Consider the following 25,926-nt stretch of genomic DNA (forward strand, 5'->3'; position numbering starts at 1 on the left):
AGAAAAACAAGCTGTACCAGAAAGAAATATCTGAGACTTCATATCATCTGCCAGAAATTATTGGGCCCAATTGTATTACTGAAGTTTTTGCCTGTCTGCCTACTTTGCTTAACATGGATATTTCTTTGTTGTTTCTATATTCAGAGTGTGATTGTCTGAGATGGGCTCTCCTTTGGCTCCATAACACACTGAGGGGAATAGTGTTTGCCTTGGAATTGTAGGGGTAGCCAAACTGAGCTTTGGGAAGAAGATTTGCCTAAGGTAACGTTACATGTGGGATTAATATTGGGTTTGATGATTCTGGTTCTTTGCTCTAGCAGTGCTTTTGCTTTCCTCACTGTGTTAGGTGGGCTCTCCATTTCTATTTCTTTCCAGCTAATATAACTGAGGGAAGCTGCTGGCCTGCGAAAAAGCACTGTTAGCCAACTGTATAGTCTGCAACTGGGTGTATTTAATCAGAAGGCAAAGGAAATACTAACATCAAAATCACACGTCAAAAAAGCCCATGTGTTTAATAAATAATATTTGATGCACGTGACTTTATTTACTGTCTCTTCTCCTCACTTTTTCCGCCTCACCAGTTGCTCACCTTTGCTAGTTTATGACATGATGTTTGAGGAAACATTGCATTATCACATGCAGCAGACTTCAAGGGAGAGAAATTGGCTTGTCATTAATAGTAATTGTAAAACCAGCCCTACAGTAAAGCCTGCTTTTGGCTACAGCCTCTCTCTCCTGGGAGCAGAAGCGAAACAAAATCCACAGCTCTCATCTGGTGAAAATATGTAAACCAGGGTTAAAATCTTCATGCCCAAAAGTCAAGTGTGAGATGAGGCTCATCGCAGAACTGAGAGATGCATCCAGGCTGTAGCAGGAGAGCAGTCTGGACTATGGGTATCCTGACGAATGGAAAAACTCAGCTTTCTTTTCTAGCTGTGTCTTAGGGTATCATCAAGTGGCAAGCTTCAGGTGAAGACTCACCATTTTGTGCCTGCTGTGCCAGGGGAGAAATGTCATCAAGGAGCCTTGATAACTGTTCACCTCCTGCAATTTCAGTGAGTTCCTCCATTACACCTGTAGGGGTTTGTGAAAGGCTGGGGCAGCTCCAGTCAGCTGTTATGGTGCGGTACACATTCCAGAGGCTGCCTCCCTCTTCGCAGTTGGTGTTTCCTACCTCTTAGCCTTCAGATGTAGCCATGTTTTCCTTGCTTAGAAAATGTTCTTATTTTGATGAATACTAGGACCTGTAAGATGCCTTGAAGTTCTACAGCAAATAACTCTATCAAATGTGGCAGGGAGCTATAGCATAGGTGCTGCAGGCTTCCAGCTCTGTGCTTTGCCATGTAAGTGGGAAGAAATGTGAATACCCAGCCCTGAGTAGGCAGCCTGGCTTTCTGGGAGAAGCAAAATGGGGCTGACTTGGAAATCAGAGGGGAGGCTTCCTCCAGGCATAGTCTTTTCACTGCAATACAGCACAGTTAAGCCACTTCAAAATAGAGAAAGGCCAAATGCAACATCTATCCATGGTCCACTGAAATCAACTGAAGTCATTTTAGTAACTTTAGTGACCTGGTTTGAAGTTTTAATAGTGCACAATGTGCACAGAGGACCAGAAGAGCAGTGTTCTATAAGCAGTACTAAAAGATGCTCACAAAGAACAACGCTTCAACTGATGGCTGTTGGGAACTTAAAATTAAAACAGAATGCGTGACAACTGCAGTTTTGAGCATGAGTAAGTAGAGCTCATATTTAAGCAATTAAGCTCTTCTATATTAATTAAAGGAAATATACAGTTCAAGTTATTGTTTTGTTGTATAGCCATCCAAGGCCACAGCATGCGAGTTTTTAACTGATCACAAGTATAGTGCCAAAACTTCTATTGGAAAACACATTATCTAGTGCCAGTGAACAGGAGGTTACTTAGGTAAACTGAGTTATGGACTGAAACTATCTGTTGTACACAGTTGTAAATGTCAGTGAACCAGACAAGTTAATTCTTTGTCTGTGAAGTAATGCTGGAATGCATATTATATGTGGTTTATGTTTAAATATAAACATGGGATTACCTTTTAGGCTGTGAAATGGAATCATATACGCAACAAACGTTACATCTCGGGCCTTCTATGAGTGAAAACTGTTGTGTCAAATATGGTTAGTTTAGTAGAGTTGATGGGCTTTATTCAGGGCTTCTAGAATTTATCTGCCAAGCATAAATAATGATTTAACAACTAATAGGGCAAGGCCAGAAATATAATAGCTTTTATGTTGAAATTAACATCAAGTGATCTGTAGACATCTGCTAAGCAAGCCAAATGTGGTCTGTGTGCTGCATGCTTTGCCTCACTGCCTCAAAATAACAAGCAATGCTTATATTTGGAGGGGCACTTTTCCTTGTTAAAATGAAAAAAAACAAACCAAAAACTAAAACCAAAAAAGCACTGATAAAAAAGCATTTGCACTGTTAAGTTCAAGTGTGTGATGAACATTAAATATTCCTACAGATTTAAATAACGCTCGATGCTGAGGTTTCAGCCTTACAAATGCTTTTGGTTTCTGATGTGCGTGTAGTGTGGTTCAGAGGGAAATTAAAGTCACTTACTATTAGAACAAAAAAAGGCAAAGTATCAGCCAGGATATTCCAGCCTTTTGCAAATGCAGCTTTCTTGAGTCCAGTCAGTGTGAGAGCCTGAGTATCACTGAATTTGTTTCTCCACAGTGACCAGAAGGGTGAAGGAACTGTTAGAACCACAGCACAGAGAAAGCCTGAAAAAGCTCCAAGTAGCAAAAATCCCCTCCAAGGAGACATTTGCTGTTGCCTTGTAGAGATCCGTATTGTGTGTGTCAGTGTTTGACTTCTATGGGTGCCAGAACTGAAACTGTACTTCCTTTGCTTGAGAGCACCGCTGTTGGCATGGTGTGCTCACTTTACTGGCTGTTGCAGTTCATCTGCTTTCAGGGCCATCCATTGAATCTTTGGCATCATCTCTGGGGGGTCTCAGCCTTTCCTCTGTTTTAGAAGTATTAGAAGGAGGGTGAATTGCTGAGAGGGGAACATAATCTTTGTGAGGCAAAGTCTAAAGATGTTGGTAAGCTGAAAGGACTACACTGGCAATTCACCATGTACTATGCAAAACTGAATGAGAAACTCATATTCATTGTGCTTATGTATGCTGAAGCTCTTTATGTCCATATTTAGATCTGTTAACACAGTAAGATTAAGCCAACTTGACTTTCTTGAATGAACAAAGCAAAGCCTCTACTACAAATCCCAGAAATGTGTACTGCCACCAGCATGGTGAATAACACAGACCTGAGATCCTGTGCAGTTTGGCAGCGGTACAGAAGACGCTGTTCTGAACAAGCTGGGTTCCCTTTGGTATGGGAGGCTTGGCACCAACTTCACTGTAAGCTGGCTCAGGTTACTATGGGGGCAGTGAAGGCTGGGCTCTGTGCTGGACTTAGTGTCTCTACTCCAGCCTTCCTCCTGAATACTGGAGTGTGGCCTCAGGCTGCTCTGGTTTGCACTGCCAGCAGTCCTGGGGATACCTCTGCCAGCTGGGTTAGCCAGAACACACAGTGCTCTAGCCAAAGTCAACTTCTCCCTGTGAGGGCAACCGCAGCAAGGAAAGGTCCAGATGCTGGCTATGCCAGTTCTCAAACCACAGCTCACTCTTCCCAGCAGGGATTTCCCCAGCAGATAAGTGGCAGCAATCTCTTCCTTGTGTTGACATCTCTGAAGGACAGAGGTGGAGGAAGTTCTATTACAAGTGAGTTCTATTGTCTGGCTTTGCAGCCTTGACTGTTGCAGTGACTAAGCACGGGTTGTTAATCTAGGGGGTATATATTAGCTACTTTGCAGCCATTCATCTGATAGGAGTGAGGGACTTGCTCTGTGCCACCAGTCTTGCTTCCTGCGAGAAATGTGACTCAGATCACAACATGTCAGACCTCCTGGGCTGTGCTGAGGGTTCCAGCAGCCCAATCAACTGCACTGCATGACTAGGTTACAGCTTTTAGTACAAAACACCTGGCAAACCAGTCATTTCCTCACACCTTCTGGTGTGGTACATCATTGTATTTTAGCTTTGCCTGAGTATTAAAGTATGTCTGAGCTGTGGGTTTGGAGTAGAGAAGTGCTGTGCTGGCAGAATTGCCAACACAGCAGGTATAAACATGTCCATGATTTGGGGGTGACCAGCTAACAGGGGTGCATGCAGATGTGAGGCTCCGCCTTCAGGACTTAACCATCATTCAGGCAGCAGCTTCTTCCATCTGTAGGGTGCCTTTGCTGGAGCCAGATGTTGTACAAGGAGTACAAATCTTGGATAAAGAGCAGTACTTTATTTTGCTTGCTTTACTTTTGAAGGTGAGTCCAACTGTTTGCTTCTTCATTTGATTGTCCTGTGTGCTGTTTCTCCCATCTGAGTGGGAAACCCCGCTCTCTCATAGCCTAGAAAACTTTGGTCATCAGGCAGTCATGCATGGTTCTAACACATAAGAGCATCACAGAAGTGATGGAAATGTAGTATTACTCCATAGAAAAACAGTCAGGAGAGTCCTTAACTTGCCAACATGCCCCCTTACTGTTCCTGTTCCCCTTATCCCTTTGCTGTCCTGCTCTGGCTGACTGGCAGAGAGCGTGGGCCTTGTGCTGTGCATTTGTTAGAAGGCAGCTTTATCTACCCCAGCAGTGTCTGAGATGTGGCCACAGCTCCAAGCTTGTTTTAACATCTTTTGGTTCTGCATGCTGCTCTTCAAGGGTGGAATTATTATGTTCACTAGAAAAAATTACCTGTCTTTTATGCATCTGCCTCTCACTGTGATCTGGGACTCTCTTTTGATTGGAGACTGTCTTTATCTCCACAGGTCTACGCAGCAAAATGAAGGTGTGATTGTAGCATGTTGGCCAGTCTTAATCTAACTGGCAGAGGTAATAGTAGCAGTGAGGATCCCCCAGAACTGGCTATCAACCAACATATTAAGTTTTCAGAGACCTTGTGTGTATACCTCAAGGTATTTTGGCACTGCAGCAACTGATGCTTGCAGGAGTACCTGAGATGGCTGTTAACTACTGTGTGGTGAGCCTGTTGTTAGTTAGCATTAAGCAAGTTAACTGCTGCAGTATTTATTCTGCATCTTGAGTGGGTTTTGCAGCTTGGCCTGAGTTCCAAGCTGCAGTGGATGGGATATACATGTTCTAGCTAAAGGTAAACAGTGACATTATTATAAATATCCATCAGATACATCCACAGCACAAGTGGAATCAGTGCCAAGAAAGTACAGATAGAAAGTGAAGGGAAAAAAGAGAAGATTGGCTCCTGTGTAGAGCAACTTTATGGCTGACAAATCAGTGGAAGGATAGGGGTAAAGTGCTGCTCCCACTCTATTGCTGGAAGTACAAGCCCATGACCCCTACTGTTAGTACCCTCCCCACAAGCCTGACTAAAGAAGAAAGCACTGGCTGAGGCTCTGTCATACTGCAGAACATGCCACTGACTCACAAGTGGTAGAAATAGAGCATGAAAGCTGGGCCTCAAGCCCCAAACAGATATATGGATGTTACCTGCCACAGGCTGTTCCCTGAAGCTCTTGTGTTTTACCCTGTGGCACAGCTTATGTAAGCTGTCATACTAATAAAGGACCACAGAGTTGAACTGAACATCTGAGAGAACACAGGTGGCTCTGCAGCCCGTCAGTACTTCTCCTCACAAACTGTGTCAGCTTAGTAGTGTCCAGAACGTGTGTCTGTCATCCTTGCAGGAACTTTTGGGATGCTAAATCCATTACCACCTTCCTGTGCCCATTCTCTGTCCTGGAGAAAGACTCTTCTTCCCATTCAGTCCAACAGAACAGGATCTTTGGACTTGAAAACAATCCGCCTTTTGGCAAACAGAGCTTTCCTTCTTTCATTCACCTTACAGGACCATTTCTACGTGCTATTAACTGTGATAAGGTAACGTGAACAAACTGCATGTGAAGGTGACGCTTGTGTTATAAATATCTAGCTTTGATGTGCAGCATGTGCTCTAAATGAGAGCTCTAACTTTGTTCCACAAGCCATTGGAGCTGCGCTGATCCAAGTTTGGGAGCTGTATCTTTCTGCGTCTGTGATTTAGACACACATGTAAAAGCATTCTGGATTTTTTGTAAACTTCTCGGAGGCCAACAGGAATGAGAAGGAATTCATTTGAAAATCACATCACCTGTACCAGTCTTTTGAATTTGAGACTTTCACTTTTTTCACACCTGAGCCTGAAATACAAGGGTTTCCCATTTCTGAGGGCCCATGCAAGGCTGAATCGCCCGTGCAGCTTGCAGCCATCCCCTAGCAAAGGTTGGTACTGCAGTAGCCCCACCTGCTGTTGGAGAGGAAAGAAGCGGCTTTGTCTTTAACGCACGTATCAGGCTGCGTTAACTTTTGATTACCCTATCTATCTTTTAGCATGCTCCGCTATTGCTGCATTCTCCTCTCAAACCACATTCTTTGTGGCCCTCGTGTTTGTCATGTTTTATGTTGATTCTAAGCCCTTTAGAGTAGGAAGTGCCTCTTATCTCTGCTTGTAAAGCGCTAAGTAAATTTACACACAATTTAAGTGCTTGATAATAACAACCACAATCTTTTGTTTTTACTAGCATTTGATTTCAAGAGCTCTCTGTCAATTTGATAAAAAGGCAAAGGTATAATTAGGGTTTCTGAGTTGGTTTTACACTAATCTGAGGAGAGTGACTTTATACGGGGTGGTTTTCTTCCATTTAGAAATGAGAAGGCCATAAACTCACTGCCTAAAATACAAAAGCAAATTCGTATGAGACATTTTTATTGCCCAATACTTGTGAAAAAGGATAGGCTGTTAAATGATGTATTAAGAGACTTTTTCTTAAATTGAACCACTGCTTTTACGAGTAAGAGATGAGCACAATAATCGGGAGCAAGGCTTATTTACACAGGAGAATTCATTTGAAATCAGTGCGCTTTTAGAGAAGAAAAAGACTTTTACGTCTTAAGTTTTACGTCTTTCTTTTCTTTATATCACTTCTACCTTTCAGGGGCAAATTCTGCACCTCATGCCTGTTTTCAGAAACAATCCTATTTCAGTCAACGTGACTATGGATGTTACAGAATCAGAATCTAGTCCGTCAGCCCCTAGAAAACCCATCTTCCCATCAGCCCTCACCCCCATCAGCCCATCTTCCCCTAGAATCTGGAATTCAAGTTCTGGCATTAGTTCAGATGGGCATTGCTTCTGAGATGAGGTCAGAAAGCCATGAAAGCTAGTTTCATTTGGCACTGTGAAACTCTGTGACTTTGCATGTGTTTTACAGCTGGATTTATAAAACTTAAAACAAAAAACTTATTAAGCCTTTGTATATTATGTTGATAGACTGATAGGATGGATAGTAGACAGTGCTGAGCTTGTTTCCTTCATACTGACAGCTGTGTCAGTGAAGCTGATTTTAAATGTTAATAAGACCAAAAATGCTTAATAACAGATTCTTCACAGATAGCAAAGATGCTTCTTTTGTTCAGAAGTGTGATATGCTTTCCTTCTAAAGATAGTTTAGGCCTTAATTTTTAAGAGGATGTTTGGATTTCTTAGATGAGTAAATGTGTTTGCTTCTGTCTCTGCCTCATCTGCTTTGTGCCTGTGTGACCCAGCAGGGAAAGCACAGAGCTTTTGATGGTCTCAGAAGGGGTGAATATGTCTTGCTTTGAAGATGAAGGAGGCACAGTAGTGGTTCCTGTACCATGTGCTGACACTCCGCTGAGGTTACACCTTACCCTGCGAGAACTTAAAATGTCATGACTGTCACAAACTGCAGTGATTCCAGAAACTCAGTGCGTGATGTACAAAGTAAAGGAGCATCCAATGCAATTGCTGCAATTCTAGATGCCTTTTGAAATATCTTCATAGATATATTAGATATATATTTCTCTGCAAGATACCAAGGAGCTGGAGTCTGCCTTCTTTGTTTTAGATTAAAGCATGTGAGAGTCATCGAGGTAGCATGTAACAAGTGAGGATGTGTCCTTGCTTTACCACACAGATAAGACAGTCTTTCCCTTTCTAAGAATATTGGTACTCATTTATCCTGGAAGTCAGCAGCACCCAGGCTGAAACATCTGGTGACAACATGTGTGTGGCAACTAAGTGTTCTGGTGTCTTTAATGGTTGGATCTGACTGCAAAGTAGATTCAGATGTTTGGAAAATTAAAACAGGAATCAAGGTATGTCCTTCCTGAGGAATTCTGCAGGTAAATGGATCATCCTTTATAATACTTGTTTTTGCAAATAATGAAGTAAAGATTGATGGAAAGATGCGAGCATCCTAATGGTCCCCGAAAAGTTTTGTTCTTGGCTTTAGGCATGGGTTGTAAACAAATAAAGGACTTGAGTGTGATTGACCAATCACTTTTTTAAATGCTTGTTAGTAATGAGGCAAGTCTTCATAAACTATTTAAAGATAGAATCTTTGTAGCAGTATAAAAGCTGTATAGGCTCTTGTCTGTCTGCCCACTCAGGAATGGGGCAGAGAATAGAGGTACTTCGTGCTTTACTCAGGGCTTTTCTGAGCATGTGGGAGAGATCTGAGTTAGCCAATACTCTAAACATGCTCAATGTACTTGGCTAATGTTTGTAAAAAAAAAAAAAATTAAATTAAAAAATAAATAAAGCGATTAGTTATTAAATTCACTACTAGAGTTGAAAAAAAGACACAGTGCTCCATGCATATGAACCATCCTTGGGGCACTTCAGACGGATTGATGGCAGCATTTGCTGTGTTGCAAGCTCAGTGGATATGGAGTTATGTCTGTTTGGCTCAATTACTGCTCTCTGAGCGGTGTAATTTAAATATTGTGTGTTTCCAGGAGGTTAACATTGCTGGTGCACTTCATGCTCTTCACTGTAAAAAGCAAGTGCTTTAAAGCAAGTGACAATCTTCCATTTGCTACTATGCAATCAGCGAGAGTGTTCTGTTAAGGCAGAAATTTCCAAGCTTAAAAGCAATTAGAGTGGGATACTTAGATTTGTTAGGCTCCTTCCTTAGTCCACGTGAAACAAATGCAGAAATGGCTCTGTAATACTGGTGGTAAGGGGTAGGTAACCTCTACTGGAGGTTATCACTGTTGGGAAGCAACGAACAGGTTATTGTGCAGCTGCTCAATGAAGTACGAATTCAGCTAAGCTAGCCTTGAAGTTATTTGCTCCTATAGCTGTACTCTAAGGTAAAATGATAGTGTTAAACCATCAGAATTTAAAGCAAAGCTCATTTTGTGATATTTGATTTTAGATGTTATTGCAAGCTTCATAGCAAACTTTTTTGGGAATCTAGCTACAACGTAGCAGACTTCACAGAACAGCTACATATATTTAGCTTATCTTTTTGACTTCCAATCACTTCAGTTAAGTGGCTGATCATTTTTATGATCCAGGACATTTCAGCAGATGCACCTGCCAGTTTTATTTCTATTCTGATATGGTTGGAAGACATTTGGAAGTTTGATCTAACTATATTCCTGGAAGTTGAGATGCTCCTCACAGTTTGCTGGAAGAATCTTGCGGTGATTTGCTGGAGGGTCTCAAAGATCCTTTTGAGATTTATAACCTCTGATTCCTGGAATCAAAACATAGAGCCAAGTTATGAGCACCTATAAGAGGATTTCTGGTGAACTCACTGAAAATCTTTCGATAAATGTATGCTGTCACATACTTTGTTGTCTTCTGGGCAGATCAAAAATACCACACATCAACATTTCTCATGGAATAGCTCTATATTTGACTCGGTAGCATGTGAGTAGAAGCTAGACATGACATAAAATGCAAAAGTAAATCAGATGCGAACAAGAAAAGATCTTTCTTTACCCATTTAGAGACTGGCTGTTTGTCAGTATCCAGTAAGTGTGTATCTATTTTAAGGAGTAGAGGAACATTTGAAATGTAGCGCTTGTATGAGATGTGAGTCCTAATGTAGCTTGTGGTTATAAGTCCGCTTTGGCATGTTGCTGTGTGCTGCTTTTAGATCACGTAAATATATCTCAGATTTAATTTTCTTTCAGTGGTGGTATTAATTCAGGGGTTGTTACAGTTTGTTTGCTTAAAAAAATTCTGTGCGATTTTTCTTTGCATTTTGCAGAGCTCATTGTTTTGGAATCCTAAATGAACTGTTAAAAGAACTATTTATTATAATCCTCTCATATTGATCTATTTTGACGAAGAATGTGCATCAGTTTGGTGGTGCATTAAAGCAAAAAAGAAACCAAAACCCACCAAAAAACCCAACAATACAAATAAACCAAATCAACAACAATAAAAAACAAACCCACCACCAAAATGGTCTTTGACTTTAAGGAACCACTGTCAAGATCAAAGTGTATTTCATGTGCTAAAGTCCTGATTCAGCAAAGCCTGCAAAGAAGAATCTCAAGCACGGTGAGCTTTGATGGCAGCTACTGAGTACAGTTGCATTTCCCACTTTGATTCTTGTGTCTCAAAAATGCCCACAAAACGAAACACTCCCAAACAAACAAGTCGTCAAGAATTGTATTGTAATCTTTCTCCTTTTTAACATCCTCTCTCAGTACTTCTCACACAATTTGCATTATTCATAATGATTAACTTTATTCTGAAGGACTTCCAGTTTTAAAGTTCTTTATTTGCATATCTCTTTCTCTTGGTAAATGTGTGTAGCTGACAATGAGGAATAGCTTGTATGCTTTTCCATGTCCTAGTAATCTTTTATTCACATATGCTTTATGCAGTAGGCATGCTTTCCAGTTTTCCTCCTTCTTCATCGCCTAGCGTCTTAGAATATGTATGCTGACACCAAATAAATTAAAGCAGTACTTTTTTTTCTTAATGGAAAATGCCCAGTAAGACACTCAGATTCCCTGCATCCCTCTTTGTTTTTCAAGCAGACCAGTATTATAAGAGAGCTTTCAGACAGACAAATGTTTTATGGCAATAGCGCTTTATGTTTTCGTAACACCCTTCTTCTAAAGATCTCAGCTGCTTTACAGCAGTAATAAATTAAGCCTTACAACATCCTATGTGGTAGGTAACTATTATACCCATTTTATGGGTGCCAGACTTCATGGAATAAGCTGCATTCAACATGTCAGCAAGCTACGAACAGTCATTTGGGGTTTCATCCTAGAATGGTCACATGAATGCTGCCTACAATGGAGTCTATAAAAGAGGTACCTCCCAGGCAAAAACTTAGGACATTTAGGAGCTGTGTTTGAATTTGAGCCTAATGTAGACACCTTTAAAAATGGTTTGTGAAGAAAGCTGTAATTAGGTGCTAAGAAAGTCTTGGAAAGAATTTGAGATAGCAAATCTAATCAATGATGGACTGGAAGTTCAGCACTTTGGAAAGAAAGTTAGTATGGAAGTGGCTCTGGGGCAATGAGTGGGATGGTTTTAGAGTTGAGGAGGCATGACCACATCTTCTTGGCTGCATTCTGAAATGTATAGGAGAGCCTGGCCCTCCTGTAGCACTTGAACTGAGATACAGAGAGTCCTGACTTGTTAATTGTGCTAATTCCCAGCCTGGAACCTAAACAACTACATGCAGCTGTGCTAACTCAGTTTTTAATTAGCTAAAGAGCTGAGCTGGGTAGTTAAAAAACAAACCAGGGGTCAGCAATGCATTTGCATTTGAAATGGGAAGCAGCTGGAGGCAACCTACAAGCCCATGGAGGTGAGTTGGCTTCCTAGGATCTTTTTTGCCCAAGTGTTTAAGGATTTTTCAGGTTGCAGTGGTAAGAGCCGTTTTGTAGTGAAGAAACACAAAGGCACAGAAAAAACTGTGAAACCAAAGGCTCACAGTCTCATGACTGAAGTCACTGCATAGATGATAGTTCAGTTTGGTGGCCTCCAGCAAGGCCTTGAGGGCTGATAATTTCAAGGGGAATGACAACATCATTTTGAGAAAAAGGAGCTACTGCTTTGCAAAATTCATCATATATATGTGTGCATACATCTTAAAGCAGGGAAGTTCTTGTGGAGAGGCAAAGAGTAGAAAAACCTTAATTTGTTTTAATGAGGTTCTAAAATCATTGTGTGAATGGACATGTAGGTTGTGACCGTCTGGACTAGCAGGAATCAAGACATGTTTATCAAGGAGAATCCCCTCCAAAGTATGTTATCATCAGTGGTAAGTCAGTGCTTCATAGCATGCTTTAATAATAAATATTGTTATAAAATCATATCATACAGGCATAAACCTCATTATTCTGTTGGGATGAAACAAGGAGCACAGGCACCAAGGAATATCTCCTGCTCTGAAATATTCATAAGTTTTTTTGTTTTCTTTTTCTACTGACACAAACAGTCAAAAAGCAGCCTGGAGGAAATGTCCTTCGCTTTTGGAAAATGAGTTGGTAATTTATTCACACAAGGCCATGTAGTCATTTTGAATTACCACATTGTGAAATCTACTAATAAAATGAAGTCAGTTTACATTTTAAACAACCTTTAATATTTGTAAAAGTAAATATCCCTTAATTTCTCAGCAATTTAGATGTAATGGAAATTGTCAGAAATTTTAATTTCTCTCTGTTTAGCTCACTCACAATGGCTGTCAAACAGTCAAGTGATATGACGTAAAGTACCGCTAATCGTTTCAGCACAAGACAGTACTTCAAAGGTAAGGCAAAGGATGTGCAGACACTAATGAAATTTTATTATCAGAACATAGAATTAGAATTGTGACAAGAGACAATGGTGGCAGTGACATGCAGCTAGAATGTTAAGCTTCTGAAATCTCTGAGCTGAGTCTCACAGACAAAAATAGCTAGAGCTGCAGACTTCTTAATAGTCTTAAATGGAAATTGAATGGGCTCAATTAATCAAGTGAACAAACTATAGGGAATTACAGAAAAGGCTCGTTCTGTGTTTTCAGGCTATTAACCTGCATGGCCATTATGTCCTGGTATAATGTTGTGGTTTGCAATCCATGTGTTGCTTCTCTGAGTATATGTTTCTGTATTTGCAGAGAAATGTGTAAAGCTCATGAGCCACCACGAATTGCAGATCTGTAAGTACACGCTTGGGCAAATCTCACTGAAGGCACCTCTTGTTTTACATGGTTAAGACAATTCTGTTTGGGTAACAGCACTGCAAGTTTCTAATGGGGTGAATGCAAGTAGTGTGCTTCAGAGCAGATAATGGGTCCCTACCATATCCAAGGTTACAGGGCAAATGTAACTGACCTATAGGCATCCATTAGCATTTTGGAATTTGCTTTACAGAAACCTATGAGAATCTGTCAGCTGTTAAGAAGTGACTTTGGTATTAGAGAGTTGAACTGAATTTAGTCTTTCAGTATTTGTAAAGCAACCGTTCCTGCTCTCAGTGCGCTTTCTCAAGTCCCTGAACTGTGACAAGTGTCCTGTTGCTTTGTGAGTCTCAATGGCTGCAAAGGGAAATGGAAAATGCCATCTAGAATTTCTTACATTTAAATTCTTTTTGAATTTTAATTAAACCTGGGAAAAAGTGATCAAAGACTGGAAAACTCTCGCTTCTGTGCAAGGGACCTGTAGTCAGCTATTAAGAACTGTCACATTAGTCCCATCTGCAATGGCATCCAAACTAGAAGAGTACTTGAAAAAGGCTGGAGACAAAAGACACCTATCAGTATATATATATATATATATATATATATATATATATATATATATATATATATATATATATATATATATATATATATTCTACATATATATATGCATATATATATGTAGAATATATATATTCTACAAGTGCACTGTAGGCTCTTTTAGAGAATGTCTGTTCCCCATGGGTGCTGAACAATTGTAAGGGCTTTATGAAAACTAACACCCAGCATGGATGTGATAGCAGGGATCTCCTCTGCAGCTTTGTATGGTTGCAGTCTGGGAGGAAGTCAGCAGTGTCAGGCCCTGCCATTGATCTTCAGGCCATTCCTTGATCTTCAGGTTTGGGGGAATGAAACGTGAGTGCAGAACTGAGACTGGATAATTGTTAGCAAGCACCTTCGGTGCACTGGAGGAGTGCACGTTTCCTGGTGTAATTTCTTGCTTCATTTTAATGGAGGTGCATTATTTTCTTTGAGAGATGATTCCACACTCTGACAGATCTCTCAGCAAGAAAGGAGGCTTTCTTCTGAGAAATGAAAAGGTCACGGAAATCGTGTAATTAATAACCTTACAACATAATTCCATGAACCTGGCAATGGAAGTTGTTTTTTAAGTAAACAGGTAAGGCTGCAGTATGTATCACTGAGATGTTGATTTAGCCTGACAGGATACTGCAGCTTTTGAGTCCTTGTCAAGACAGTCTATGCCCGGTGCTTTCAGCTCAGAGCTGCTGCATTTTCATTCCAGGGAATGTGGCTGTTATGCGCTGTTCCTTTCCCAATGCTTTAGTGGCTGCATTTATCTTTCCCATTTTCCTCTAAGTTCTTCCATATTTTTTTTTTTCTCTCATTCTTGCCTTTTCCTTCTCTGTAGATTTATTCTTGCAGAGGCTATCCCTAGAGAGTCCTAAAATAGATAATTCATGTTCCCCTGTGCTGTTTCCTGTGCCATATTGCCACTCCCCTGCCAGCACTGAGTGTAAATATGTAAGGATTCCAGCTATGCTAGTACAGATATTTGCCAAGGGCAAACTGTAACCCAGAGTGCTTGATCATTAGCTGAAAGCAAACTGCACATCGTACATGCACATATGTTGTCTGTTTACAGTTTTGATTCCATTGCTAAGTTATGCAAGTCTACCAGTCAGGAAACAAAACCAACACCACATATGTTTGGTGACTAACTGAAAATATGGTTGTCCTTAAATTTATTATTTATATTTTTTTAAGTTAAAATCTTGTATTCCATTTAGTATTACAGTTTGGAACAGAGATAACATGTGATTTGAACATGTTTTTGATGTTGTGTTAATAGTAAATCTGAAACAAATTCTTAATGGGCAATATTCAGTTTTTGCTGTGGGGATGGGAGATGCTGGCACATGGCTTATGTAACGCAGTCAGTAACACGTGCAGCGAGTATCTGCGGAAAGCTGCTCTGCAGGAATTAACAGCTAAAGAAACTCACAGGATCCACTGAGTTTCAGTCTCTCACAATTGGTTGATGTCTCTCCTCCTGTTTCTCAGCGGTGAGTGGGGACAGCAGCTCTCCACTCGCTAATCAAGTTGTTGGAGGACTTGAGAACACAATGACCTTATGGGATCACAAAACTGCTTAAAATGCATATATCTCTAGTGCAGCCTTCTATAGTACTAGATACTCAGGTACCTTAAAGTTCCCATTAGTGAAGCTTTATGCTGAGGTCACATGCAAAGGCAAAGGAATATGTGACTGCCTGGTAGAAAGCTTTTTGTCACCCTATGGAATTCTTGGGTGATGAAGCTTCCATTGGTCTGCAAAACCCCTTGCACCTAGCATTCACAAACACTTTGGAAGGGCTGTTAGTTACACAGAATGGAATGCAAGGAAAATTCAGTTTAAAAACACATTCTTATTGGGAGCAAAAAAATTGTTGTCTTGGCAACAGAAAGCGTATGTTTTCTTCTCTCCCCTTTAATTTTTATTTTTTGGCCTTGCTTTGGATTTACAGTGCCCTGCAAGAGTCCTTTCAGGCTTTAGCTTTTTCTCCAAATTATAATGGCCAGGTTTGTCCTTCAAATAGATTTTCATGCAGTACACTGCAGGGGAGGTCTTGATGCTGATTATTCTCTTTCTGGACTCAGATTGGTATAAAAGTGGTTTGGTAGAGTCAAATCTGTTCCTGTATGAGGAGGTCTGTCTTAGACCCTGAGCTGTCGCTCACATTACAGTTAAAATGAGCTTCTAAACTTCATGAAAACAATGGTTCCTGGAAGCGAAAAGCTTTCTGTGTGCAGGGAAAAAATACATGGAACTTATTTTTCTTCAAAATGAAAGTCTTGGCAGATCGACTGAAAATGTGCAAACTTCCAACTGGCTCATTTTAGTGTATTGGTACTGATATCGTGTGTTGGAGTAGTTTAAATCAACAATTCTTAACCCGTAGCTCCTTAATAGAGTTGAAAATGCAAGAACAATATTTTGGTAAGGGGGAAAAAACCTTTAAATTGTCATAAGCCTCTTTTCTTCACCTCTTATACAACCTCTTGGTTTTTAATTACTCCTGTAAAGTGGAACAATCGCAGGATCCTCCTGTGACATTTTCAAGTTTTCTGTCTGCTCCACTTACGAGAAACAAATGGGTCTGCTCAGCTCCATCTAGATTGAGTTTTTCATGAAGTCATTACTTCTGTCACAGAGACTATTTTCAAATTGAAAAATCTGAAACAATAAATGATGGTGAAGCAGTTAATAACTGTTAAGAAATCACATTTGGAAAATTGCATTTAAGCAATAACCTTTCTCCCTGTAATTAAATGACAGAAAGGTCCTGGTTTTAATTAAGTCAGCAATTTATAGTTATGAAGCTATACTTCACTATGCAGATTAGAAGATGATAGGTCACAGAACACCCTGAGTGCATTTTTAGCGGAGCTGATCTGGTAATTACTCCACTGTTCAGTGGTGACCACAGTGAACCGTATCTCTAGATTAAACAATTTTCTTTTCCCTGCTCCGTGATGTATAACCAGGATGAGTAAATGTACCACTAGGACTGCATCGAACATCTTTAAATTAAAATGGATTTTAAATGAGGGGGCATGAGCGAAGAAAGTAATGTTTGAAGAACAGCGGTAGAAATGAATGGGCCACTAGGCAAGTCTTGCAAGCAGAGAATATATCATTGTTTTACAGGGCTTTCTATCTTGCGCCTGAATGTTTGGTGCAGATTTATGAGGAAGTAAAATGCTAATGTTAGTGTATTTATAAACATATGATGGGGGTTTCATCTATAATTTATTCTCAGGCCCTGCATTATGCAGCCTATGAAAGAAAATGAAATGCTGTGTTGGACAGCAAAAGGGTTCATTAATACAGCTTTCACATTTTATTTAACTAACCCCTAGCTCATATTACACATTGATTATTACATTGTGAGATGTTTTTGAACGCTTATTGTGTTCTGTTCCTCAGGCCTTTTGCTAGCTACTTCAGTAAGATTTCAGTGGCGTTCAACTGTTTTATTTCAACTAACACTAAGTATATTCACTTGGCCTTTAGGCATGTAAACAGTGTATGTATATTTGTGGATCTTTTTGGAAAGAGTTAGAGCAACAGAGATAGAGAAACAGAGGTATTACCGTTTATTAGTAAAATGTGTTACTTTAGTTGAGTATGGGTTATTTAATGAGTATATAAATTGCACTGCAGAATCAGCTCTAATCAAATGTAACCACAGCGTAAGCCTTGCTAAACTGGAGTTTGTAAATAAGGCACATTCAAATAGCACTTCAGTTCACACTTACTACTGCCTTTTACTCATAAACAAACCAATTCATTGACCAGAATAACTTCTTTAATGAGCAATCTGTATAAGTTGCCAGCACTCTATGGAAATCTGTTGAGATTTGCCAATACTCTGGCCTGGAATTTATTTGCAGAGTTCATTTTCACTGCAACAGTGTGTGTGTGTTGAGGGGGAGGGATAGCATGCATAGAGAAGATGAAAAGCCAGTTACTGGCTGATATTTATTAGAGTGGACATCGGTAACTGTTGACATTAAGTGAAGACAGCAGATGATGTTTTTCAAGTTTACTGATACAAATATTTGCTTACAATTTCTTTTACCCTTTTTGCTGGGTGATTGTTTTAGTTTTATGCTCAGGTTTTTGCAAACCTTATTCTGATTCTCTCTGACTTTAATAGGAAGGGACTTCAGCTGGCAATAGGCAATGTCGGGATTCTTTCAAGGTTGAATCTGTCTGAACAGGACAAGGAGAAGAAGGCAAGAGTAGCGTCTCTCGAACACAACTATCAGTGCCTTTTCTTCCAGGTTTGTTTTGTTTGTATTTAGTATTATATGTATTTTTCTCCTAGAACTGCAGCTTCAGATTTGCTGAGACCCTAAAGGAATAATATACAGCAGTGAACATCATGTTTCTAAAATATGCAGTGGTTTAACTGAATGAGAAATTGTTTGGATGATGGCAAACCTGGGAAGGTTTCATAGGATTAAACGTCTTAAGAAGTTTCTTCTTTTTAAATAGGAGAAATCTCCATTTTATATATTCTGAAATGCTGAGAGAAAATATGAAAAGAATGGAACGCTCTTTGGTTCATATGCTTATTTTTATTATTTCAATTTCTGTTGATATGTTTGACATTCAAGTAAACTAATGGCAGAGCTATGTAGCCTCCTCACTACCACACACATCTGCACCCCCTTCTCTACCGTATTTGCCCTGTATTGATATAAACAAGCTTAGCAACTCCTGCACAGATGTAAAACTTCATTGTGAGGTATCTAGATGTCTACAGTGGGGTTGAGATGTGTTTCCTATTTGGTGTGCTTGAATGGGGAAGCATGACAAAGGAACAGCTTTTTGACTGCACTATGAGCAATGGGATTTCAACCCGAAGTATTGATCAGCTTATATAATGGATATGCTTTTCCAAGTCCTAGGGAAGCTGGCTAAACAGACATTAAAGGTCAGAAGGGTAAGCAACAGTTAGGTAGCAGACACATGCCTTGAGTTCAATGACCTTGACATGTTTTCACACCACTTAGTTGTGAACTATTTTGATAAATCTCCAATGTATTGGGGTAAGAACATCTTTTCTAACTACACTTGGCTTGTCTTCTTTCTCTTTTCACTTTTATCTCTCTTTTTCTTTTTTTTCCTACAATATTTTTATGGTACTTAGGTGTTGCAAAGACGTTTTTTTTTCTTTCTTAAATAAATCTCTACTGATGTTTACAATCCTCAGTGGGTAACACAGCAACTTGTAGTGAGGAATATTCAGAAAGCTGCTATGCTGGAAGAATCCAGTCCTGCTGCTTCAATTGTAGGTATTTTTAAGATGCTCTCTAGTAGTGTGTGACATTTGGACTTAAAAGGGTGCAGATGCAAAGCTGTAGAGCTCTAATCCCTGAAGACATACCTCAGGTAATGTGGAGGCCCAAATAACTTCTGTATAACACTGGGGACAAAGTCAAGGTAATCAGAAAGCCTTGTGTATCCAAATTCTAAGATATACAGTCTATTAGAGCTTTGTGAAACTTGAAGCGTGGGGGTGAACATGTACTCTTTCCAGCAGTTCCATTTGTCATGCCAGCTTCTTGTTATTGACAGATCAGCTTATCAGCTGTTTGGAAGTTGTTAGATGCAAACAGCTATATGGAAGATCTTATCTGGCCTCCACAGAAATGGAAAATTGTCTTCAAATTCTATGCTAAAACAATCAGCTAAATCAGGATTTGTTTCATCAGCTCTGAGGAGCATGAATTTACCATTTTCCTTTTCTCTGAAACAGCTGGAATTACTTATACTCGGAGGAACACATTTCCTTTCATTCCTTGCTGAGTCTAAGGAAGTTCATGGCTGTATTCCCTGTAGAGAAGGCAATCAAAATGGCTGTCATGAAGCATGGGGACATAAAATAAATTGATGACAGAAGGATTACACGTAGGACTTATCCTTCAGTGATCATATGTACCTTCCATATAAGGGCATCTGGAGGAAATCTCCCTTTGAGACAGCCCATTCCTACTACGTTACATCTAGAGAAGAGACAGACAATTAAGGTGTGCAGGAAAGAATTTGAATTATGGAGAGGTACGTGCTTCCTGATGTGTTTGACAGCAGGAATCAGACAGGGAAAGCTGATGAATTCTTATGCTTCTCAGGGGTAAAAGTGAATTTGAATCAATGTGACAAAAAATTGACAAGTGATACTTGCATGCTTTGGAAAAGCAGTAAAATCCTTTTCCTTCCTCTTTTCTATAGAATTCCTGAAGAACACGTTTTCAAATTCATTTCAGTTATGGTGGCTTTGCAAAGAAGCTTACTGGAAAATGTTGGAGTAAAGTACTTCTACCACGCTATGAATCAGACCACCATCTTCTGTCTCACCACTTACTATACCTACAGACAAACATACCTATGCCTGCTTTCAAGCAATCCCTGCAGCTGTTCCATTTCTGATTTGAAGGTCTGCATCTAATGTTGAAACAACTGCACTGATCAATTTTAATTATTCCATTGGCTCACTGTGGTTACTGAGAGGAAGCACAATCCGCAGATGAGTGTCACAGATAATAGCACTTACTCATTGCCTCCTTTTGCCAATGGCTTTCTTTAATGATATGTAAGTTTCTTGCTTAGGATTTCAGTTACTGCTGAGAGCTGTTATGAGAAGGTGCTGTGTAAGTAGAACAAGAAGTTGCCATGCACCCAAAAGCTCTCAGTAGAGATGCAAAATTACAGGTGACAGGTGAACTCCAATAAGTAGTTATGTTGTGTCTAATCAGAAGAGGATGAAAGCTAGTGGCTGGTGGTTTATGTGTTGTGGCCAGATTAAAACATGAAGCTCCACTTTGGAGGGTAGCCTGGGTTGTCAAGTTAGTGTAGTAAAGTACTGGATTTCTTCCCCTTTGTTTTGATAGGGAAGGTATGGGAAGTGGGTTGGATTTAAGCTTACTTATTTATTTGTTTAAAGACATGTTTGTGTTCAGCCCTTGGGCTCATGGGTGGATTGTGAGACTTACATTTTTTGACCTTAGCTTCTAAACCAGAGAGCACACAGGCAGATTGAAACACTCCAAGTAATGCGGGCTACCATGAGATACCTTCAATTTCTTACGATTTTTACTTCTTTTTCAGTGCATCTTACTGATTCTTCTTCTAGCATGCTTAAGTCTCTTCTGAAAAGTCTTAACACAATGCACTTCACTTTACAGATATGCTGCTTAAAATTGCCCAAATGAGTAACTTATGCATCACATACTGTCTGTTTTAACTGTATTAGTTTGAGCTAACAGCAATTAATTAGCAATGTTACATTCTTTTGTAAAAGGGCAGTATCTAAAAATTTTAGTTATTAGACAGTAATGAGAAATGATTCCTCCTTGTTCATTCACAAAGGTCTCTTGCAACCTTGTACCAAGGGCAGTCAGAGTGTCATGTTGTGTAAGTGGTCTCGGTTACATTCTGCTCCCTGTATGAACTGCAGACTTCACAGCAGGATACTTTATCTTTGATCGCATGTCTGACAAGAGTAGGACATCTCCAACACTGCTTTTACACTTTTCAACACCCAAATGGGAACTGTGGATTATGCTTGCTATGTCTCACCTCATGTTGTGTGGAACTAGGATACAGTCTCCTTTGCTCAGTCCCAACCTCGCTTGCGGTTTGTCCAGCTCATAGTGGAAGTCACAAGGCCTTTTTTAAGTGGCCCTCCACTTAAAATATAACCTGAAATCCAAAATGCCTTGATATTGGTATTTTTGTATGGTACACTCAGGAGCTGTTCCCCCAAAGTCTACCGGGTGAAAAATACTCTTCTCTGCAGTGTTGCTGGCAGTAACTAGCAATCATTGCAAATGGAGAAAGATCTGTTCTACTTATGGAAGGTTCCTTTAATGTGTGTAGGTGGCTTTGGTGAAGCAGTGCCCATTACACGGCCTGTGAGCTCTGCTGGTCACTCGTCAGGTCTGGGAGTCAAAGCCAGCCTGAAACCTGTCAGTGTTTATGAAATTCTGTCTGAAGACTGCTTCTTGCAGGAAGCCCAGGAAGGAGAAATTTTGTGTGTTCAGATGGAAAACAGCAACATTTAAGTATTTAAATCTTTTATTCTTTTTTCCCCTGGAAGATTTGTCCATTAACTTTAATGACGCTTTTCCTAGGCTTGCAAGTCAAAAGAGGGCTATTAAACAAAAGGGAGTCTGCTTGCCAGGCATTTTCTCTGCTCTCTCAATTTTGTTTCTTTATGGCCAAAGAAACACTTTCAACTGTATGTCTTTAAAGCAATGCTAACACTTAGTGACCAGTTAAGTGAATCCCACTTGCTAAATTCTTGTGGCTGCACTATGCTGGGAGCCTTATGCTCAGGGCCCTGTTCTGTCGCTGCTTGTTTTTCTTTCTTACATGTAAAATGAAGTGATTTGATTTGGTGATTTGGGTTGAAATCCTCTTCTGCCACTGAAAGGTGGCACGGTGTAATAAAACTATAACTGTTATTTCTTCTTCTGTAAAAGGTAAGTCAGTTGGATTTCTTGGACCTCAGGCTAAGAGGGGAAGGGCTAGATTTAAGCCAGGCCACAGATGACCGTCTTTACTGGTGACTCTCACTGCTGAAGCAGGAATCTAAGTATCTGTATAGGATTTGCTTCCTTAGATCTCATGGGTTTGTGCTAAAACCACTGGAATTAGAAAACTAAGTGCCAGTGAGCGAGTTTGGATGCAGTGTCTCACCTCCATGGCATCTGAAATGCCCCCATCCCTTCACGGTGATCAGTGTCCCTAAAAACGATACAGGTTCATGTTTGGAATCCTTGAGCAGCCTCAGGATTGAAACTGTGACTGCTGATGTGTTTCTCCCAGCCCAGAGAGACAAATGGCACCCACATCCATGCTCCTGCCTTCTCTGCTGGTTATGTGTCATTCCTGTAGCCCTCATATTTACCAGCCCCTGCCTTCCTTCACAAGCACTGAGGTACTACATTTATCTTATCCTCTTCTATAGGAGTGAAGCTCACACATTCAGGACAGACTCCAGTTTTAAATGAGAGCCTAACCTGCACCCCTGTCAGCCCCATATAGTCTTGCTAAAAATGCCCAAATTTCTTTGTGTATTTCATCTCTTCTTTCTGTTGCAAACTACAGATTGGAAGTCATAACTCAGATAACTCTGACTTTATTTTTCTTACAAATTGCTTACGTGTATTTCTTTTGCTTGGAAATTAATTGGCCATAGAATAAACTGTTTTCCCTTGAGCAGGGACTACTCTCTTTCCTGTGACGTTACAGTAAGCTGTCCTTGGGCCAAATATTTAAAGGTATTTAGGTGCTTAAAGATGCAGGTAATGTGAATTTTCCAAAGTATCTAACTGCTTAATACACAGCAATTTCAGTGGGAGTCGCCATCTAAGAGCTTCTAAAAATCCCACTGTGCATCCATCTGCTTCTTTAGCCACCTAAATTGCTTTAAAAATACAGGTCCTTCCTTCCATCACTTGAGACAAATGTTATTTTTCTTAATGTAAATGGAGCATCTTAATGCTCTTTCTTAGATATTGCTTGCTACCTTTAACTTATTTTCATTGTTTTGATTACGATGTCAAATCTAGTTGATGATCATGTTTATGCAGTTCCAAGCAGAGCGTGGGCACACAGCATCTATCCTTTATGACATGAACTTGGCACAGCATCTAATATTAATAAATCAGGGCTAAGAGGTTTGTAGGCAAGCTAACTGTCAGGAAGTTACTGTAAGTTTGGCCATATACAAAGTGATCTGTGTTTTGTTCTAACTTTTTAAACCCCTCTTTGAAAACCAGTACTCTGTTTCTCATTAGTCAGTCTTTGATCCAGTGAAAATATCAGTCCCTTGAGTTAATATTTCATCTGACTGTAGGGCCATGTAATTTGCCACGACACTAAGTCAATAGGTCTCTGCTGGCTTACCCCAGCAGGACTTGTATGGAAGGAAAAAAATTCTCTGCGAAACATGAATAATGTGGATCTAATCAAGAATTTATTTCTTTGGTTAACCAAAGGAAAAACGTGGAGTGTGAACATCAGTCCATCTAGGCACAAAAGGAGCTCGAGGGAATGAAAACATTTCACTTTGTATCACTTCACATCCTCGATTTAATACATAAACAGGAGTGTCAGAATGTGTGCATCTTGCGGAGCCACAGAAATAGCAGTAGATTGATTTATCATTATTTACCGGCTTAGCCATCCTATTCATGTACTCTCTGTTATAATGTACTTGGAAAGCTCAGACAGTCCTTCTGCATTAACCTCCACCTTCTGTCTTCATCTTTCCCTCTGGCTGCCCTATACTACGTTCTCAAGTTTTAATTTCATTGCACAGGGTGACATAGAATGAAAAGAAACATTTGTCTGCGGAGAGTTTGCTGAGTCTAGAATATTCAGTTTGCCTTATGCTAATTTAAAAACAAGCAACCGAATCTGTGCTTTTGCTTTTTAAGGCTTTCCAGGGGTATTTCATTCCGTGAGCTCTGAAGGAGCGAAGCCTTTGCGAATATGCATTAATCCTCACTGGGAATTGATCCAGAGCCTGTTTTAAGCCTATGCTTAAGTGGTTTGTTGAACTGGGGCCATAGCTGCCCGGGCCCATCTCTGCCTGAGCTTTAATTGAGCAGTGCGAGCATTTGAATTCATTTACTTATACTTGTGGGAGTTGTTAGACATATATTTTTTAATAGCTATTGATGAGGTCTAAAAGAATTTATGCACGGCTCATGTTTGTACGAGGTGTGAGAAAAGGCCAAGTCAGACCTTTGATGCAACTTTGGCAAAAAAAAAGAAAGTCATCTTTATTTCAATGCCTTTCTGATAACGAGGCATGAGGGCAAGTAAATATTTATTCTATTTTCTCCAAACTGGAAAAAAAAAAAGAAAAAAGATAGATTTGTGCATTTTATTGTGCAATTTTAGATCCTTGCTTATCTTTTATTTTGCTTGGTTGATTGCTTTTGGTTTGGTTCAGTTTTTGGGAAGGGCAAGATGTAGCTTGGTTTCCATTCACCTCTTGGGTATGTGATAAAGAGGTCTGGTGTAGAGAAACACCCTGCTCTGGTTGGTGCTTTAGCATATCGCTGACCCACTGCGGCTCATTCATGAGTTTTCAGCTCTGACAGGTTGAATGCCCAGAGTGGTCACTGATTAGACTGCCACTCCTAATATTCTCATCCCTGCAGTTATCAAGCAGGAAAATAGTGACAAGTACATCTAAGCAGCGTGGGAAATGCAGAAGCTGAGAAACGATACGCTTGTAGCATCTTAGGGCATTTACTGAGGCTACAGTGCCATTCAGGGTAATAGCACAATAGTTTGGATCCAAAAAGGAATCCAAATCTTGGCAAATAGAAGGCAAATCGCGCATCACATTTGCAACTTGTACATTACTGCGTGATGCCTTGAGGGGGAGGTGGAGAATTTCAGAGTCCTGGGTGATTCCTTTGAGCTTTGTTGTTTTGTGCTCACTCGTGCTTCTGAAGAGATCTGACCCTGAAATTTCAGGGCCACCTACTGAACTCCAGAATCTCCATTCATCGAGACAAAACTCTTAATAAAGTCATTGGGGGTTTTCTTCAGACGTAGGGGTATTAGGATTTGATGATCCCTATATTTTGTTCAAGAGGATAGTAGAAGCATATTTATCAGTGAAAACAGGGATTTCAAACCTGGTGGAAGAAATTGTGCTTTCCTGTTTTTGAAGTAGATATCTTACTGTTTTAGAGCAGTTTCTGACTGGTATGCTGTAAAATGCGATATTTGGTCCCCCCCTTTCATTTGATATATATGTATATATTTGCACCTGTTTCTCTTCCTGCAGATTTGGGTTCCACTCCTGCCATCATCCTTTCTCTGGATAAGAATTTCTCTGTGTCAGTACCAGAGGATGAGATGCATGCGGTTGTTCAGTGCATTCACCTGTGTTGCGCTGAGGCCAAAATCAAATCAGGTGATGCTCAAAGCGGAATCTGGGTCTCCACTGTCTCGGGTGAATACAGTGTCTTTCTTCTCTATAGCTTATTTATTTTTCTTCAGGAATAGAACTCTTGAAATGTTTCTGACCTTCTCCCTGTGGGGAAAAATATATATATATATAATTTCATATATATTTCATATATATATATGTATGTGTGTGTATTATATATATTTATATATATATGAAATAAAAAGAGAAAAGGAAAGGACAAGGTTCCATGAATCAGCATTTTTAAAATGTTTGGGGTTTTTTTGTCAGAATACTCCTTAAAAATGCTTTTACTTCAGCTTTTGTCGAAAAA

General features: G+C 39.9%; 1 protein-coding gene across 1 annotated transcript in view; it reads left to right on the top strand.

Annotated features, from left to right (window-relative positions):
* The window catches only part of LOC116653557 (uncharacterized), a 31,120-nt gene extending 5,194 nt beyond the window's left edge, over positions 1–25,926 (top strand). The window contains exons 2-6 of the mRNA XM_085549938.1: positions 934–1,055; positions 12,997–13,038; positions 17,805–17,931; positions 25,470–25,598; positions 25,884–25,926. Of these exons, the coding sequence (XP_085406064.1) occupies positions 934–1,055; positions 12,997–13,038; positions 17,805–17,931; positions 25,470–25,598; positions 25,884–25,895 (432 nt within the window). The 3' untranslated portion in view covers positions 25,896–25,926. The remainder of the gene's footprint in view (positions 1–933; positions 1,056–12,996; positions 13,039–17,804; positions 17,932–25,469; positions 25,599–25,883) is intronic.

This window comes from Coturnix japonica, chromosome 5, assembly GCF_054131305.1.
Source record: "Coturnix japonica strain WE chromosome 5, WE-NBRP24, whole genome shotgun sequence".
Lineage (NCBI taxonomy): Eukaryota > Metazoa > Chordata > Aves > Galliformes > Phasianidae > Coturnix > Coturnix japonica.